The 18,209-nt window shown below is 44.7% G+C and overlaps 1 protein-coding gene across 1 annotated transcript in view; it reads left to right on the top strand.

Moving 5' to 3' along the window:
- The window catches only part of LOC119390403 (uncharacterized), a 138,081-nt gene that overhangs the window by 87,202 nt on the left and 32,670 nt on the right, over positions 1-18,209 (top strand). Inside the window, exons 8-9 of the mRNA XM_037658017.2 lie at positions 2,086-2,154; positions 14,394-14,444. Coding sequence (XP_037513945.1) covers positions 2,086-2,154; positions 14,394-14,444 — 120 coding nt within the window. The remainder of the gene's footprint in view (positions 1-2,085; positions 2,155-14,393; positions 14,445-18,209) is intronic.

Genomic DNA, 18,209 nt, shown 5'->3' with positions numbered 1-18,209 from the left:
AGTCGCTTACGAAGGAAAATCTAAGTGAATTTAGCTCCGGCATAGCCAAACAAATATCAGTGAACAACAATTCTAAGAATATCATTCAACAAAGCCGCGCGGCAACACTGTTCTGTGAACACCTGGCGGATAATTTATTTCAAAACGAAACTTTTCTCGCTCGCCTGCGCAGTTTGGGTCTTTGAAATCATTTTCTAAGTGACGGAAAGAGTTTTACGTCAAATAACTTGTGTGACGTTGGTTGCTGTTCCTAATAAATTGTAGTAACACGGTACACTAGAGTAGCTTTTCCTCGATTTACTTTTCTACTCTGAAGGTCTCAACAAACAAAACGAGACACGTCAGGAAAATTACAGCGTCGCATTTTATTATCATATATCAAAATATAATATATAATGTTCAAGAGCGACTTCTGCTTTTATATGCTGAGCGAACTGGCGTAGCTACTTCATTTGCAGCTGAGAAACATTCCAGCTACAAGCAATATGAATACTTCGGTACTGAGTATGATATGTTTCTTTTGCTTCGGACTTGGTGAGTTACTTTGAGCAATCCTAGCTTTTTCTCACAAATAGTAGTTTCTGCTCTTGTCTAATCATTGTAGACACGTTTCATCTAGGAGAGAAATTAAAACGACATATTTCATAGTTGCCAAAACGCTCTATCTTCTATGGTTTCTCAATTATTAGTCTCAGTAAATTCTTCTCCCGATGATGCTTTCCGCAACATATTGTACATGTAATTGCTGAAACTACAATCCTGACTGCTTAGACTGCAAAACCGAGTACAATGTGTCTTTTCTAGGTAAACAGTTTTCATTTTAAAATGAACCCTTCTCTGTCCCAGCTACTTTTTGACAGCAAACAACGTTTCTTGTCTTATGAACAAAGACAAGCGTTCACTTTTTTTCCTGATTTGGTGAGAGTGAAACATGTATTTCTTAATAGCGGGCCGACAAGCTTGTTTCCTTAAGGAACGAATGTTGTGAACTCGCCCCAATATGCAGAAGTACAGTCGCGGCCAGAATTCTAGAGACCACGGGAGCGTGTCGCAAACAGCACCGCGGCGTCTTCGGACAGCTGCTTGCAAAGCTCGAGAGCGCGTCCTTTTTACCTGTCAGCCTGCTCGCTCATTTGCTTCAAGTGCGCGTGCACCGGAACGCCAGAGAAAGCGCAGAGTGGCATTTCTGCAGACACAGCAGAAGCACAGAGTGCCAGTTATCTCTACCGTCGGACTCTCTCTAGTGTCGTTCACTACAAGCTTAAACCAATTGTGTAGCAAAACCACGAGCACGTGATTTTTGAGTGACGACAACGAGCGACGAGTCCGAGACACCGGCTTCTTCAAGTCGTGGAAGGGGACACGTCGGCACGTCCTCTCACGTCACAGCATTCTGGCGAGATAGAAAGTATCACTTGCCGCAGGGTGAAGGCAGAAAAACAGGACGTCCACCAGTGTGCTTGCTATGCTCCGACTTAGCTCCCTCTATTTGCGTTTCGAGTTGATAGAAAGAAATATTCAAATAAGCCCTCGCTTTCTAACGAAATCATGATGGTAATGTTCTGACCATATTTCATCTTGATTATTTAGATGAAATGCTTGTTTTCACGGTGTTGGGCCTGAGACACCACCGAGATCCGTAAAAGTATTTCGATGGCTACCTGTCAGATTGCGCACAGCATTTCGCGCGAAGCTTCCCAAACATTGTGGCACGGTGTGCGCCGAGCTTTGCTGACAGTTTTTGTGGCTGAAACCCGAATACATCAACATAAACTGATAAAGGCGCGTGGCAATATAGTGCACCGAGATGTCGTGTGTACCGGTTGACTTAAGCCGATCATCATATCGTTATTGTGTAGACCACATTTCCGGAACTTAAAAAGTTGCGATTCGCTTGCTTTTTTTGTACTTCTATAATAATCAATGCAAATTTTAGTACATGGTTCAATAAAACTGATTCGATGAAACAGTTCAGCTGAGTAACACTTTCTTCACAGAAGTGGCCAAACAATCTCGAAAACCTGTGGGTTGCCTTTGTTGCTGCTATACACACAGGTGTAAACTTTGCACCGTTGTTTTTTACAGCAATCGTCACGGCACTCAGGGGAACATATGCTACAAACATCACATTTGGAAACCATACAATTGTTGTTGGTGAGTTTTCAAGCTTTCTCTTCTCTTCAGTCTGAGGTGTTCATGATAAGCGGAGAAATACTTTCGGGATGCGAAGAATCATGCGTAAGGGTCCTAAACAAAAACTAAGTAAGAATAAGAAAAACAAAGCGGCACTGATATCAGTTATTAAGACGAGCACTTTTGAAGTTATCACATAAAGGTAGCACTGTTGCGGGAAAGCAACCTTTATTACAACTAAATGTAGTAGCATGATGGTGCCGTGCGAAACACCGTTGGTATAACATATATCGAGTAGATTTCCTTGCTAGGCTTTGCTCTACCCGCATTTGCGATCAGGCCGCTCTTCCACACAAAAATATTTTCGGGAAGTCTTTTACTGTGACATTTAAACATGTCACTCTAAGCTATACTTCAATTCGTGAACTACTGCTCTAGCCACATTGTTTCGTACAGTCAAATCAGTATAAATAGCCAACTTCGCATTAGTAGCGTGATGAAGCGGATTGACAGCATATTTATTGTTTAAGAGGTCGTGTAATTTTAGGGTTGCACTGATGTTCGAGATTATTTTGGTTAATAGCACAAAAATAGAACTGTTGTTTACTAATATGCAAAGAATGCCACTCATTAACGCGATAGCGCCAAAGAGCTCGTTCCGCAGAAATTCCGGTGTCGGTGTCGGCGTCGTTGGTTGTGAGCGAAAATTGCATGTAGCTGGAAATAAATAAATAGTAAAAACGCTACGGTTCGATTAGGAATCGAACGCAGGCCGTTGGCGTGACGAGCAGGAGTTCTACCGCAGAGCAATGAAATTGCTTGAAACGGCTACCGAAAACCACACTACACGCATGTCATATAATGCATGGAGTCTCCTTAACGCATCTACTGTTGCGTGGCGCCAAGACATATGAACCATCGAGTGAGGGCTTTATAGGCCCACCCAATACAATCGCTGAGGCATGTTTAATCATGCAGCAGAAGCATCACAAAGTGAGCAGCTGCGTATGTTCGCGTTCGCGTGTTGCCTTGCGGACGCGTAGTGGATAATTCGCTGATTCACAAAAGGAAGAACTATGGCGCAGTGGGCACTTCGCAACTGTACTTGCGGTGTAGGCATTGCAGGATAGTCTTTATAGATGCGAAGCAGCTTATGAACAAGGCCTGCTCCCCTGGCGTGACCAGTGCCCCGCGTGCCACTAGATATATGAAAGAAAGAAGAGAACGAAGTGCTGGCACGAGAGGAGATCTCGCGCATGGTGTGCAGAAAGGAATGTTTGCCTGAGAAGACGGTGCCACTAGATATATGGAAGAAAGAAGAGAACGAAGTTTTCGCACGAGCGGAGAGCTCGCGCATGGTGTGCAGAAAGGAATGTTTGCCTGGAATATGGACGTGCGATAGAGCGCTCGCTCCACTGCGGCGCGTGCTCTCGTATAAATCATGCAAGGTACCCACTACGCTATAAATCATGCAAGGCACCCACTTCGCCATAATCATCGTCATTCATGCAAGGTACCCACTACGCCATAAAACATGCAAGTTATTCTTAGATGCGAAGCAGCTTATGAACGAGGCCTGTCTCCCCGGCGTCGCGTCAACGTAGCCAGTGCCCCAGCCGATCCAGAGCGGCGGGCTCGCGAAGCCGAAGCGAAACGGGCGCGTTGACATCGCATTCTCAAACTTCAGGCTGCAACCTCTGCAGCAAGAGCCATTAACTTTATACTTTACGGACCACAAGGCCGTTATACTCAAGGGAAAACGTTCCCCTGAGCTTAAAGTCATATATGACGAGTAACAACATCAGGGGAACCTCGAATAGAAGGACCATGAACAGTGATGAAGAAAATAAAACATCGGTGGTAAGGTCCACCGATAAGCGAGGCGAGGCTACCGACTTAGAAGGCAATGCGAACGGGGCGCCATTAGGCTATTTTGTTTTACGCTAACATATTATGTTAACTTTTATTTTGATGTTGCATTTGGACTCCATATTTCTTATGAATAAGCGCTCATGCATCGTTTGTCTCTGTCTTAGGCCTTTTAGGGTGCCCCACGGAACAGATGCGTGCCATGAAATTTCTATTTGCATATTTAGATATTGTCGGTCAGCTCAAGAAACCTTAAATCTATTTTGTCTATCACCCCCATTCATCTATCACGCAGCAAAATTTCTCACCTGATTGTAGGATGAAGCGCACATTCACGCAATCTACAACCACACGTCCCCGCATAAGAGCCAGAAAACGCAGTGTCGGTGTTTTATTTGTTTCTCCTGTTTTAACAGTTTTCATTTTTCTGTCTTTCCATCTGCACTTGCGCTGCCTACGTAGGCTAGCGTGTCAACGATTTATATACGCTAGGTAAACCTCTGCGATTGAATAAACGGTCATCTCTCTCTCTCTATTTACCAGCGATAAAGGTCAAGGCAAAACAGCTCTGCGTTATATATAACATCAAAAACTTGGAGGACGCTTGAGCCCCGCCTTCAAGAGTAGAACGCGATAGCGTAATCGGGCCCCGTGCGCATCGCCTTCTCAACTGCTAGCCTCGCTTTGGTTCTCGGTGCACGCCCAAACCATGTCGTGTAGAAACGAACGATTGTGCCCGTAAGATTGGCCGTTTCAAACTATTGTAGGATGCCTACCGGAAGTGGAGTTGGTAAGTTCCCACTCGTCCTTAATTCTTCCTTTTACGAATAAGCGAAGGGCCAGCGAACACGCGAACCAACACAGCTCCTCACTTTTTTGATGGTTTTTTAGCTCATGGCGATTAAATATGCCTGTGCGCTTTGTAATGGGTGGGCCTTTAAAACACCCATTCATGGCGGAATTTACAGGTTTTGACACCTGGAGCGATTCTACGCCACTGCCGTGCAATAATACATGCGTTCAGGAGACTCCTTTCACTACATCGCATTCATATAGTGCTTCTTTTTTTGGAAGCAGTTTCAAGCAATAGCGTAGCTCTCTGGTAGAACACCTGCTTGCCATGTAGATGGCCTCGTTCGATTCTCACTCGAACCTAAGAGTTTTATTATTTATTTTATTTGCGTCTTTCTCGATTTTTCGCTCATGGACAAGATGATGATTTTTCGCTCACAACCAACGACACCGACGCCGACGACAACAACAAAATTTCTGAGAAACGAGCTCCTTAACGCTGTCGCGTTAATATGGCTGAGGGGATTGCTCAAATACTACCACTGGTATCGACAATCGTGTTGCCAAGGTATCTCAATAATCCCCAAGTGAGAGACACAATTTTACTACAATGAGATCATGCGGGGCCAGAGATATTTATCGTAGGTTAATGACTGCCTTCATTCACAATGCCATGCGAATCTAAGACGTGTATGGTGTAGGATTGCAAAGATGTAATTGGAAACAAAAATATTGCATATTTTCGCGGCATGTGGTTTGACAAAGCCACTCCTTATTCTTCCCGAACTCAAAATTTTTGAGCGACAAAATTGTTGGGATGTAATTTCGACCCGACATTACATACGTTTTTCACTAGGACAGCGGACCGCGTCGAACGATACAGGACGTGTTTATTTCTTTGTCCTCGGCTAAACTCTCGAGGTATCGATCGCCAAATAAGAAATCAGCTCCTACTCTTGTCATAGACAAGAGTGCTGTGACAAAAAGCTCAGAAGTAGCGCGCATACTCAATGAATATACTTATCTTCAGTTTTCACTAATGATAACGGCATAGAACCCGAGTTTCTTTTGTTTGGTGATTTGCCTCCAATTGACAATATACAAATAGAGGAAGAGGGCATATTTTCCCTCCGGCTCGAACGCCTTTTTAGTGCACTACGCAGGATGGTATTCTAAGTACCTCAGCCTAATATTCCGCAAATCTCTTTCTCGAGCTGAACTTCCCCATGACTGGCGCTACGTCAAGATAACTCCCATACCAAAAAAAGCAAACCAGTTCATACCCTCCGCGTACAGGCCAATATCACAGTTATGCGTATGTGATAAAGTTCTAGAACACATAATATTCAAGCACCTTTCTGTGTTCATCGAAAGCAACAGCATAATAGACAGTCGTCAGCATGGCTTCCAACGCGGCATGTCGACGGTACGCAACTGCTTGAAATGGTACATGACCTTGCCATTGGTTTAGACAAACAGATCCAAATTGATAAATTATTTGTCCACTTTGAAAAAAGCGTTTGACCGCGTTTCACACCGTAAGCTACTTATCAAACTAAAACCAATTTTCAAAAATGACTCTTTGTTGGCTTGGATCGAAGCATACTTGAGCTGCAGGCGCCAGTGCGTCATGGTCGGTGGAATCAACTTGTCGTCCGCGCTGGTTCCATCCGGTATACCTCAGGGATCCATCCTCGGGCCTCTTTTCTTTTTGGTTTTTATTTATGATATCGTCTGTGACGTTCCAGTTAATATAAGGCTTTTCACAGACGACTGCGCGCTTTATCAAGAAGTTAACGCCTACAGCGACCAAATTCTTTTAAATAACTCTTTATCTAAAATTCGAGATTGGTGCGCAGAATGGAAAATGAACATCAACCCGAAAAAACTGTGGTGATGACCATAACGCGCTCAAAAGATCCTTTAAAATTCCTCTACATCTTGGGCAATCACTCCTTTTTTTTTCGTCTCGCAGTATACGTACCTTGGCCTTGTCATCACATCAGATTTAAGGTGGAACGACCATACATATTATATCGGGAAAAAGGCTTTCAGAAAATTAGGTTACTTAAGACGGGCACTAGCAAAGGCAACCCGCGAGACTAAACTACTCGAATAGAAAACTTACGTATTACCAATGCTAGAATATGCGTCAGCTGTCTGGGGCCCGCACACACAAGCTAACACTGATAAAGTTGAATTGGTGAAGTGAAAAGCTGTAAGATTCATGTTTATTGCGTGCCGACGCGACACATCTCGCTCAGCGCTTTTGGAAAGTGCTAAATTGGAAACTTTGTAGTGGAGACGTTACCACGAAAGAATGAAGCTGTTCTATATCATATATTATGACAAGTAAGCAATACAGAAAAGCAATTACATCGAACCAATCTTGCGCCGCGAAACGCGCTCCTTCCACCCTAAAAGAGTTAATAAGCACCTCTGCCGTACTAACACACACAGGTACTCCTTTTTCCCCCGTACAGTTAACGAATGGGATAAGTTGCCTCCAGAGGTTCTTGAAAGTGTCGAACTGAAATCGTTTCTTCGTGCGTTACCTGCTCCATCTCTCTGACAACTACAGTTCATTTTACTTTATAGTGCGCTTTATTCTTGTACCCATCTTAGTCAAACTGATTGCATGCTGTTCAATTTTGTCGCTTTTGCATATTAAGCACACCCGGGTGTACTTATGTATCATAGCCGACTTTATTTCCACTACAGTTGGAAACTGGTGACTACTTTGTACTTTTTACCCGGAGAACATAACCTACTCAGCAGTATTTTCGGATGGTTTCTGTATTGTTTTTTTTATGACAAGGCCATTGTTAGCATTGTGGACTGTATTTCATGTTGCTTTTTTATGTTAATCATCGCTCAACATTTTACACTTTTGTACTTCCTCCACATTGTTATGCTCATTCTACCGCCCACCCCTGCCCATAGTCTGGCATTCAGACTGGCAGTATTCTCCTAAATAAATGAACAAAACATGGCACGTCCTCCACTACATGAACGTTACCCGCCACTGCCAAACCCTGAGTTAACGTGATTGCAAAATACTAACACTGCAATCTTTCACGCGTTCTTGGACAAACGACCAGGTCGATTAATATACATATTGCCACGCCCACTTCTTGTTTTATTTTGATGTATTCGGGTTTGACCAGCAAGGACGGTTATCAACGCTCCACGCTGTCCGCGAAGCAATGTTCGAGATGCTTCCCGATTGTAGTAGATCGTTTTGTTATGATTGCGCGCCGCACGCGAATGTTCCAGCTTTGTCTAGAGATAACGCCGCCACCAGCGATATGGCTGGAAATTTCGATAGCGCCTGTATAAAAGCCGACGCGCTTGACCACTTGACAGTTGATCGACGGTCGACGCTCTGTTCGCCGCTATCAGTGTATTGCTGTAGTTTGACTTTCAGTTTCTCAGCCACAAGTTCGGCCAAATAAACAGTTTCATCTGGGACGTGCTGACTGTTGTCTTCGTCGGCGTCACGACCACGTGAAAATATTTACGCTAGCGGTGTTTCATCCTTACAAAACATATTCAAGATATTATGCCATTTATTCCGCAAGTGCAAAGCGACACGACTTGACCATTGGACTTTAAAAATTCATTGGAGTTGTGGCGTTTACAGGTAATGTCTACGAACGTCAACCCATTTGTTCGCCAATTATTCAGTTCTATGAGAAAAATACTCATTCGTCTGAGGGTAAAATATACGACGTTCTGTTAACACGTAACTGTCCTTTACACTTCCACGTAAATAAAACACGCTTCTTGAAATAATGAAAATTAACACGCAGAAATTCCGCATGCACTACAAAATGCAAAGAAACGATATTGATGCTATTCAGACGGCAATTTCTCCAGAAGTTGCCAGAAGTTGCTCCATAAGGAACTTTGTACTTTGATCGGTCGGCAGTGGCCGTGCGCCCCCCGGTATCTTTACAACAGCGCTCAGCAGACGGTTCATAGAGCATGGAGGTTGCTTGGCTCGCTGCAGCGGTCGCGTTTCCTTGCACCAGCGTTCTGCTGATTTACGCAGATCGGATGCTAAAAGAGTTCCCGATGGGTAGCTATCACACTCTCTTCTTTACCCTTGGCGCGAAAACCTTGTTGTTGTTTTCTTAACGCAAGCACTTTCGTACATTTATCTCCCAGTTGTGGCTTACTTTCGGTATTTAAAGAAAGAAAATCTTTGCTTTCACGTAAAGCAATAGAAATAGTTCCAGAGTTCTCTTCTGTGGTGCACTAGGCTCAAATATTCACCGTCATCTACCATATCAAACAGAAATTTCTTGTGAAACACGACCCGCAGCCTGGCAGCTCATCTCGTCAGTAGACTTCATTGCATAAACTTTCGTCACAATATTTATTGTACTAGAGCGACTCCACAGCAAATTTGAGCCATACAGCAACAGAGATTAAAGCCATCAAAGCTACTAACGAGAACAGCTACTGACGAGATGCTAAACCGGTCTTCCCGACTCATCTCCTTATTTAAGGACGAATGCAGCTCCACCAATTAGGCAATCGGAGAGATCACGGCAGGCGACGGTGGGCACGTCTTATGTGATAACAATTGGAAAAGATGCAAAGGGAGTTTTTCTCCAAAGTGCATATTTAACTCTTGAAGACACTTGGACAATCAGTTTGAAGACAGTCATAATGAGGACAATTAGACAAAGAAAGAGATATCTCGATACCCTTCAATCATATTGATTGAAAGCCCACTTGCCAGACTCCCGTACAGTTGTGCCGTTTTCTTTCAATAGTGCAATCTGAGAACAAATTCAAAGTAAAATTTTCTTCTGTAGAAAAATATGCGCGTTGTAGCTGGATAAGTCCTGCGCCGAAATGAAACAGCATTTGGAAGCTCTGTGCACGTGATTCATTATTTGAGAAGTTCTTGAAGACACACAAGGTTATTTTCCGACTTCAACAGCCTAACTTTTGATAAAGACAAGAGAGTGCTGAAGTACTGGCCTACGAGACGCAACAAAGTGGATGAGAAAGGCATCAGTACGCCATTATGGCCGTCCTCGGCCATAATGGCGTACTGCGAGGTGTGCAACACCCTACCCTTTTGAAAACGAAATACATCGGACCACTGCGCAGATTCGTGGCCAGCTTCGGATATAGTGGATTCCAGGGGACACTATTTCTGCTCAGGTACGAGGTGACACCGCCACCCACTCTGGGAGCACCTCTACCAAGTGATCCCTGGGGTGATTTCGTCCACCGAAAGGAGGTTCTCCGCCACATCACACCACACACAGGGTGGCACTTACTCCATCGGTCACATATGCCTGGCCTCAACGTCACCATGGACCATTTGTGGATGCTTTCCCATATTGTACAACTGACACGTCCGTGGCTGCTATCAGGCACTTCCTATGAACATGCCCTGGCCTCAAGCAGATACGACGGCGCTTCTTGAAAGATGTGGGCCTTCATTCAACGGGACCTCCTGACTACGATTCGTGACTCTAATTGGCCAACTATAGAGTGCTACCGATACTCATCGCGAAAGCCGACCTCCATTTATATATTTAACTGTGTATGCCGTTGGGTCAACTTTCAAATTAAAAAAAAAAAGAGAACGAGGTGGCATGGTGCGGTATGAGTCTTTGGATAGAAGACGAGGAAGCGCGATAGCCGGGTGAGAAAAGAAAAGGAGGAGAAAATGTAAATAGAACAAGATGGACTCAAGTTCCATAGTCCAGCTTCAATTTGGTTGTGTCCTTTCAACTAGCAATGCTACATTATTTCGGCGCGGGCGGCTGTCGAATTCAAGAGGGGGTTAACATTCTTCCTGAACGAGAACGCCGCAGAGTAGATGGTCTCTTCTAGATAAAAAGTTCAAGATGAAGCAGCAGTGGAGCCACCTCGTGAGCTCAACTCGGCAGAACTGGTGAACCTGGTTTTGGAAAAGGCAGCAGTGGACACGGCTGAATTACGACGGGAAAGTGCTGTGAAAGTCAACTTGCGTTGGCACGTTCCAAAAAGTCGAGCAAAGTCAGCACCTACAAGGTTCTAAATCCATTTCGTTCCTCGATCGCCAGGCCCTCCCTCATAAGTTAAATATGACCCAAACTAAAAGACTTATAGTCAGATGGGTAAACTACTTGCAGCAGTTGGACTTTACCATCTTTCCCCAAGCTGGGCCCTTTCTAACCGATGCAGATGATGTGTCAAGACTGAGGGTACAAAACCACCCAATGCAATCAGAAGAAATTAATGAATTCAAATTGTGAGAAGGCAATCAACAACTGTTTTTTAAAGTCGATGTCAAGTCCCTTCACCGCTTATTTGCAAGGTGATTTGAGTGACCAGGATTGCTCAAAATAGGAGCATACGACTGGTTTTGGCGCACATTCAAGCTAGCGGAGAGACTTACGTGGCCTCACATGAAAGAAGACGTCACTCGGCACGTTCTTTTGTAGCATATTTATCAGATACACAATGGTAAGTAAGCAGCCTACGGACGCCGTCATAACTCCTTGCCGCTCGAACGTTTGAAGCTGGGCCCTCGGATTCTGCTGAGCTAAATAAAAAACAGCAGGCCATTACGGATATTAAAGTGGTGAGCTGTGAGTTGGGGGTATGTGGTGATAGCTGAGATGGGTGCTGTGCGAGAGAGGCTATTCACGGATTGTGGCGTTGCTCAGATGAAATGTCGGAGGGAGCACGACACAAAGAATTGTAGCTGGAGATAGACGCAGCGACATGCTCTCGGGGAAGCGGTGAGCGAGAAAGAGCGTCGGAATCTGAATGCTTATGACCCAACCGTCGCACAACAAGGGTATCATAATCTTGATGACGCAGCGCCCAGCAAGCTAACCAACCGGATGGGTCTTTTAATGAAGAGAAGCAACACGAAGTATAGTAATCAGTTACGGCATCGCACGGACGGCCATACACGTAAGGTCGAAATTTCGTGATTCGTGATAGTGCGACAAGCGTAATCAACGACATACTCGTCGAAGCCAGACTTATGCTGGGCAAGAATAGCGCCGAGGCCTACTCCACGAGCGTCAATATGGAGTTTTGTTGGAGCATCTGAGTCAAAGTGGCGTCAAACAAAAAAAGAGAGGGGGGGGGGGGTCAGAAGATAGCGTAACATGGCGAATGCTTTGTCGCAAGCGGGATATTATACTCAGATGTCCGGGCTGTCACAAATGCCTGCGTTAATTGGGCAGTTGTGGTTGCGATACTAGAGAATTTTGAAGGCCCCTATTTTTACGCGCCACTGAAATAACCGTATATATTGAAGGTAAAGTTGTGCAAGCGCTCGTTCATACTGGTGCCACTGTGTTTTTTTTTTTTTTGTGAGTGGAGAACTGTTCCGCAATGTAAAAAAAACATCATTCAGCTTTATGACATCTATCTTGGTACGGCACCCACACACAACATCCAACCCTCTGTGGCGTGCACAGCTGGACTAGTCATTCGGAACGTCTTCTGTGTAGACGAATTAATCGTATTTTCACCATGTTCGCACGACGTCATCTCGGGCTTCCTTTGGACTAATTATGCCGTTGTTGAATGTGCGCGTGCCGAACTGGAATTGTCGCCTATGTGTGAACCGCCGATGTGTGTGTAAAGCGCCGCTGTTCAGCGCAGAGCTTGCAAACAGCGCCTCCGCCGAATACTTTGTCGCCCTCATTCCACCTATTGGGAGCGTCTGATTTTTCCTATCATTACAGGCAATCTTTTGCGTCCTGCTCGTCAGTGCTGCTGAAAATCACTACATCTCGCCTCTTGGAACTTCGGAACAGGTAACAGTTGGGAGTGTGGCAGCAGCTTGCTGGGTCATGCCGTCAGGCAGTGACGATTCTGGTACGCAATTCCGGAGAAAAAAAAAACCCAGCACGCTTCACGCATTTATAGTATGCATCTATAGCGGTATAAGTATGGTAGGCGTTTATGGAATAAAAAGCAAAGGGCAGAGCAGTTAAGCAGAGCGAGTGCGAGCATCAAAAACGACAAATTCTTTGCTTTTTGCTGGCACCTGTATTTGTCACTACAGAAGAAACTTCAGTAAAATAGGGTCGCTTGGTTGCTGTCTGCGGAGCCCTCTTCCAGGGCTCCACTAGTTAATGCGACCTGCCGGACCTGCTGGGCCTGCCGTGCCGGGACTATCCGACCATAAGAATGCGCTCAGGCTTTCATTATCAACCTCAATAGTGAAAACATCAACAAAGAGTACGGTTGTGCGCATGGCCTAATGAATGCGTAGTGGGTGCTTCGTCGATTCGCGTAGTGGGCACGTGGCAACGAACATATTTTTGTCTCTGGCCTTGTATTTTCGTCTCGGTAGAACTTCTCGAGTTACCCTTTATGCTTCTTATAATAAACAACATTCGTAAAGTAAGGCATGACGTCGAACCACATCTCGTGTATGATTCAGTTATGCACGAAAAAAAAAGAATCAGCCGACAAAATTCTCTCACGCGGGATGTCCCTAGCTGTCCAGTGGATACCTTCGCACGTGGGCATTGCTGGAAATGAAGAGGCTGATGCCTTGCTTCATCTTGTAATCATGATGACTGTGACTGCCCAGAAATTTTGTCTATGATGGACAACGCTCGTCTGCTTATACGCCGCCACCTCCTAAAGCAGCACCCAGACCAGCGTGTCGCGAACGGATCATTTCCTTTCCGTGTTCGTGGTCGTGGCTTGCCTCGTCGTTCCAGAGCACTGTTATATTACCAAGAGTCGGTTCAGTATTGGTGCGCGAACGCTTATTCCGTCAAGGACCTGTGAACAGTCCGTTGTGTGCAGCTTGTGGCTCATGTGAAACACTTGAGCATCTTATAATACACTGTCCCGGGTTTGCTACGCAGCGGGCTTTGCTGATTAAGGAATATAAATTCCTCGGATTTAAATGCACGACCATCGACGATTGCCTCTTTCAGATAGGTTGTGTATCTCGACGCGACCAGGCCCATCGAGCTCTGCTGACCTTCATGGACCGCATAGATCTGGCCACCCGTTTATAAGCGTTTCCTTGTGTGTGTGTGTGTGTGTGTGTGTGTGTGTGTGTGTGTGTGTGTGTGTGTGTGTGTGTGTGTGTGTGTGTGTGTGTGTGTGTGTGTGTGTGTGTGTGTGTGTGTGTTTACCTATTTTTGTCCGTCTTCGTCAATTTTTTTCTTCACTTTCCTCTCTCCTTTCCTCTTTTTCTCCTCCTAACTTCCTTTCCTCTTCCCTCATCCCGAAAGAGCAGGCAGGCGTTGTGCCCCTTCTGGTGGCAGTTGCCAGCTTGCTCTCTCCCTCTTTTCTCTGTGTCCTTGTGCTTGTATGTATGCAAATCAATTAAATAAACAAAATAAAAAAGACATTCTTAGATCTCATGAATGATATATTAGAACACGCTCCATGATTAGCCTTAAGCACGGTATAAGATATATGCTCTTACACCATGGCATTAAGCCAAGCAACGTGTCTCATCAAGGAGGAGAAAGAGGAAGGAAAGGCAGGAAGATTAACCAGACGCGCCAAGATGGCGGTCATAATAGACGGGAACGTTTTGACTTGCTTTTATTGCTACTGTACTTAGCGCTGGCAAATTGCTTTATTTTTTACAGAAATCGTCGACAGAGGTAATCATACGCACAATAATTCGGCATCACTACTTGGTGAGTTTTCTAACTTTATGTTATGGTCAATTGAAGATGTTCGCTACCTACGCAAAATGTTTTGCGGATGTAAAATATAAGGTGTACAGACCTCAACCAAATCTGAGCAGGATTATGAAAGAATTAGTGTAACAATAATATCTGGGGTATAACGTCCCAAAACCATGATACGATTACGAGAGACGCCCTACTGGAGGGCTCCGGTAATTTCGGCCACCTGGGGTTCTTTAACGTGCACCTAAGTCTAAGTGCATGGCCCTCAAACATTTTCGCCTCCATCGAAAATGCAGCCACCGCGGCAGGGATTCGATCCCGCGACCTTCGGGTCACGTGTCGAGCGCCATAACCACTAGACCACCGTGGCGGGGCAAATATTTACTGTAGCTGAGATTAATTAGCAATACGGGTAGTCCTAATAATCAATTTCTTACGTTTTACGGTGAAATAAAAATACAGTATGATTATTAGGCACGCTGTACTGAAGGGCTCCAGATAATTTCCACCGAATGGCACTTCGACAGGTAACCTCCGCGGCAGGGATTGAACCCCGTTTTCGGGTCAGCAGCCCAGTACCGTAACCACTGTGACGCCATGGCGGACAAGACAAGCCGTTCTTTATTAGGTTACTCAGGCATTTAAGTCTGCCTACATGCATTCAATGCAAAAACCTGTTGTGCTCATTACTCATCTTACTTCCTGTTCAATTCATGCGCAGGATCAATATCCAAATACCTGAAAATTGTTTTCGACATGCCCTTCCTGAAGTTCCCATTTTCGATGACTGGAAGACCGATATTATGGTCCCTGTTCACAAGCCAGGCGCTACAGAAGTCACGTTTCAAATTACCATCCAATATCACTGACTTCCGTTGCATGTAAAATACTAGAGAATATTCTATTCAAGAATACTTTATCTCATTGGAGCGCTCATTCTCCGGCTGCGTCCTGCCAACATACATTTCGTAAACAGCTTTCCTGTGTTAGAGTTCTATTACATATCGAAAACGAGATTGCTTCTGTTTACGATAAATAGACTTCAGTTGAATATATCTTCCTCGGTTTCATAAATGAGAGGTCGTTCAACAGGGAATGTCGTTCGAGCCAACGTTTCGACAAGCGGAATTGTGTTCGTCAAGACCGCAACTGATTTCCTGGGGAGCTTGTTTGTGTGCGCTTTGTTCGCTATCTGCCAACCTCAAAAAAGCCACGAAACTGTTCATGTGATGCATTACCTCGAAATGCGCCTGGACTTCGACGTTCTTCTCGCTCTGGTCGGATTACACCCTAATTATTCAATCGTCGGCGTAATTTGTAGGAATATCACGCATAGCATCACGTATCACGTATATAGGATCAAGAATGAATTGAAAGATATGCAAACAAGAAGACACCCTAACGGACCATCTGAAGAACCAGAACAGCACGCTTCACAAGGTACCATTGCTAGCTGCAACACATGTCTCACTACAGTTAAGACAAAAGAAGCATCTACTGAGATGGTGGACGTGGAACCAACACTACACACGACACAACACTACACACACACACACACACACACACACACACACACACACACACACACACACACACACACACACACACACACACACACACACACACACACACACACACACACACGCACGCACGCACGCACGCACGCACGCGCGCGCACACACACACACACACACACACACACACACGCACACACACACGCACACAAGAAAAGCCAACAAACACACGCACTACTTTCACGCAAACACCTACATGTGCTAGCGAACCAACAAATCCACAGACAGACATCGGCCGAGAGATCACCACCGACACAAAGAGCAGCAATAAATGCTACCTGTAATCGGTACTCCTCGGATGTCTGCCCGAAATAAACTCAAGGGGCTGAAAAACAACGAGGGCAGCATAGGCAGCCGTAAATATCGTCCCTTTGGTCGAACGTGTAAACCCGTAGCAAAGCGATAAACCTGAAGTTATCTAGTTTTTCCTTTCAGGCGCAACGTCCACATATGTGGACGCAACTTGTTTTTGCCAGTTTCTTGGACTAGTCGGAAAGAAAGGGCAAGATACATTGTGCATAGTATCAATTGAACCTTCTGCGTAGTCAATGTGTCTTGACTTAACCTCAATATGCTAAGGATGACCATAACCGATCACTTTGCTGGAGGCACTAAAGTGATCGACGAGTCACTCAACATACCACATTCCAGGACCAATGTCATAAGTATTATTTTTCTCCGCACGAAATGAACACAACCAAAAACAAATTGCGCATGCATTTCAAGCCAACAATTTCCTTATTCTTATATAATAACGGAACATAACTAACCGCAGAGTAATTAAATATTCAATTATACTCTAATTAGGATTAATTAGCAAAACTCGCACAAAACAATATATTACTTTATTTTCTTTCTTGGAATGTAATATTGAGTGCCTTAGAATTACGTTGTGCGAATTTGAGACATTTGCAGACAGTGCATCATAATTCGCGCCTGAAGGGGTTATTTAAGAAAGGAAAAAAAAATATATCAAAATTAAGGTGAGATGTGTCCTCGGTACCCTACAGCCTTCCTTAATGACAAAATGGAACAGTAATTTAAAAAGTCTCTATTTGTCATTAATACGCATTTTAAAGGACCACTGCGGAAATCAATCGATTTGATTTATTACGACTTTGATAAAGTTGAACTATCCGCAGACGAGAACGAACAATTTGCTCAACTTGTAGAACGCGGAGAAAGAAATAATGGAGGGCACTTGAGCTTCGCCTAAAAAAGTATAACACGACAGCGTAATCGGACCCCGTTCGCATCGCCTTCTCAAGCGACAGCCTCGCTTCGCTTCTCGGTGGACACCTCAACCGTGCCTCAAGGAAAGAAACGTCTGTGGGAGTAAGATTGGCCGTTTAAAACTACCCTAGAATACCTACTGCAAGTACAGTTGCGAAGTGCCCACTACGCCATAATTTTTCCTTTTGCGAATCAGCGATGTACCCAGTTCGCGTCCGTAAGGCAACACGTGAACCTGCGCAGCTGCACAATTTGTTGATGCGTTTGCTGATGATGATGATGGTGATTTATTTTGCCTGATCGCTTTGTGATGGGTGGCCCTTTAAATCCCGCACTCATTGTGCACTTCACATGTCCTGACGCCTGGCGCGATTTTACGCTTCTGCCACGCAACATTACATGCGTTAAGTAGACTCCTCGCATTACATCACATTCGTATAACGTTTTCTGTTTTTTTTCGGAAGCAGTTCCAAGCAATGGCGTGACTCTGTGGTAGAACACCTGCTCGCCACACAGAAGGCCTGGGTTCGATGTTCACTGGAACAGAAGTTTTTATTTTATCAATATGCATCAATCGAAAATTTTGTTCACGGACAACGCTGGCTTTTCGCTCACAACCAACGACGCCGACACCGGAATTTTTGCGATACTAGCTCTACAACGCCATCGCGTTAATATTTCTGAACAAACAGAGCGAAATGACTCATACCACGAAACGTGCCGAGAATAGCTCGAATAACTCAATAGAAAGCTTCGGTGCCTGACCCAAACTACCATGACACAGTAGCAGGGCAGTGGGCATATTTTAAGCTTAATTCCATTCGAAATCAGTCTTCTCAAACGCGGCCTCGCATTATGCCCTACGAAGAATGCAGTGAACGAGCACGAGCTACACAAAAATATAACGGATCTTTTAAGGCGTTTGAGCATAAAGATTTTTATTTCTTTTTGCTACGGTGGATGC

The sequence above is a fragment of the Rhipicephalus sanguineus genome, chromosome 4, assembly GCF_013339695.2.
Source record: "Rhipicephalus sanguineus isolate Rsan-2018 chromosome 4, BIME_Rsan_1.4, whole genome shotgun sequence".
Taxonomy (NCBI): Eukaryota; Metazoa; Arthropoda; class Arachnida; order Ixodida; family Ixodidae; genus Rhipicephalus; species Rhipicephalus sanguineus.
Note: the sequence above shows the minus strand (reverse complement) of the source record. Positions and strands in the feature narration are given on the sequence as shown.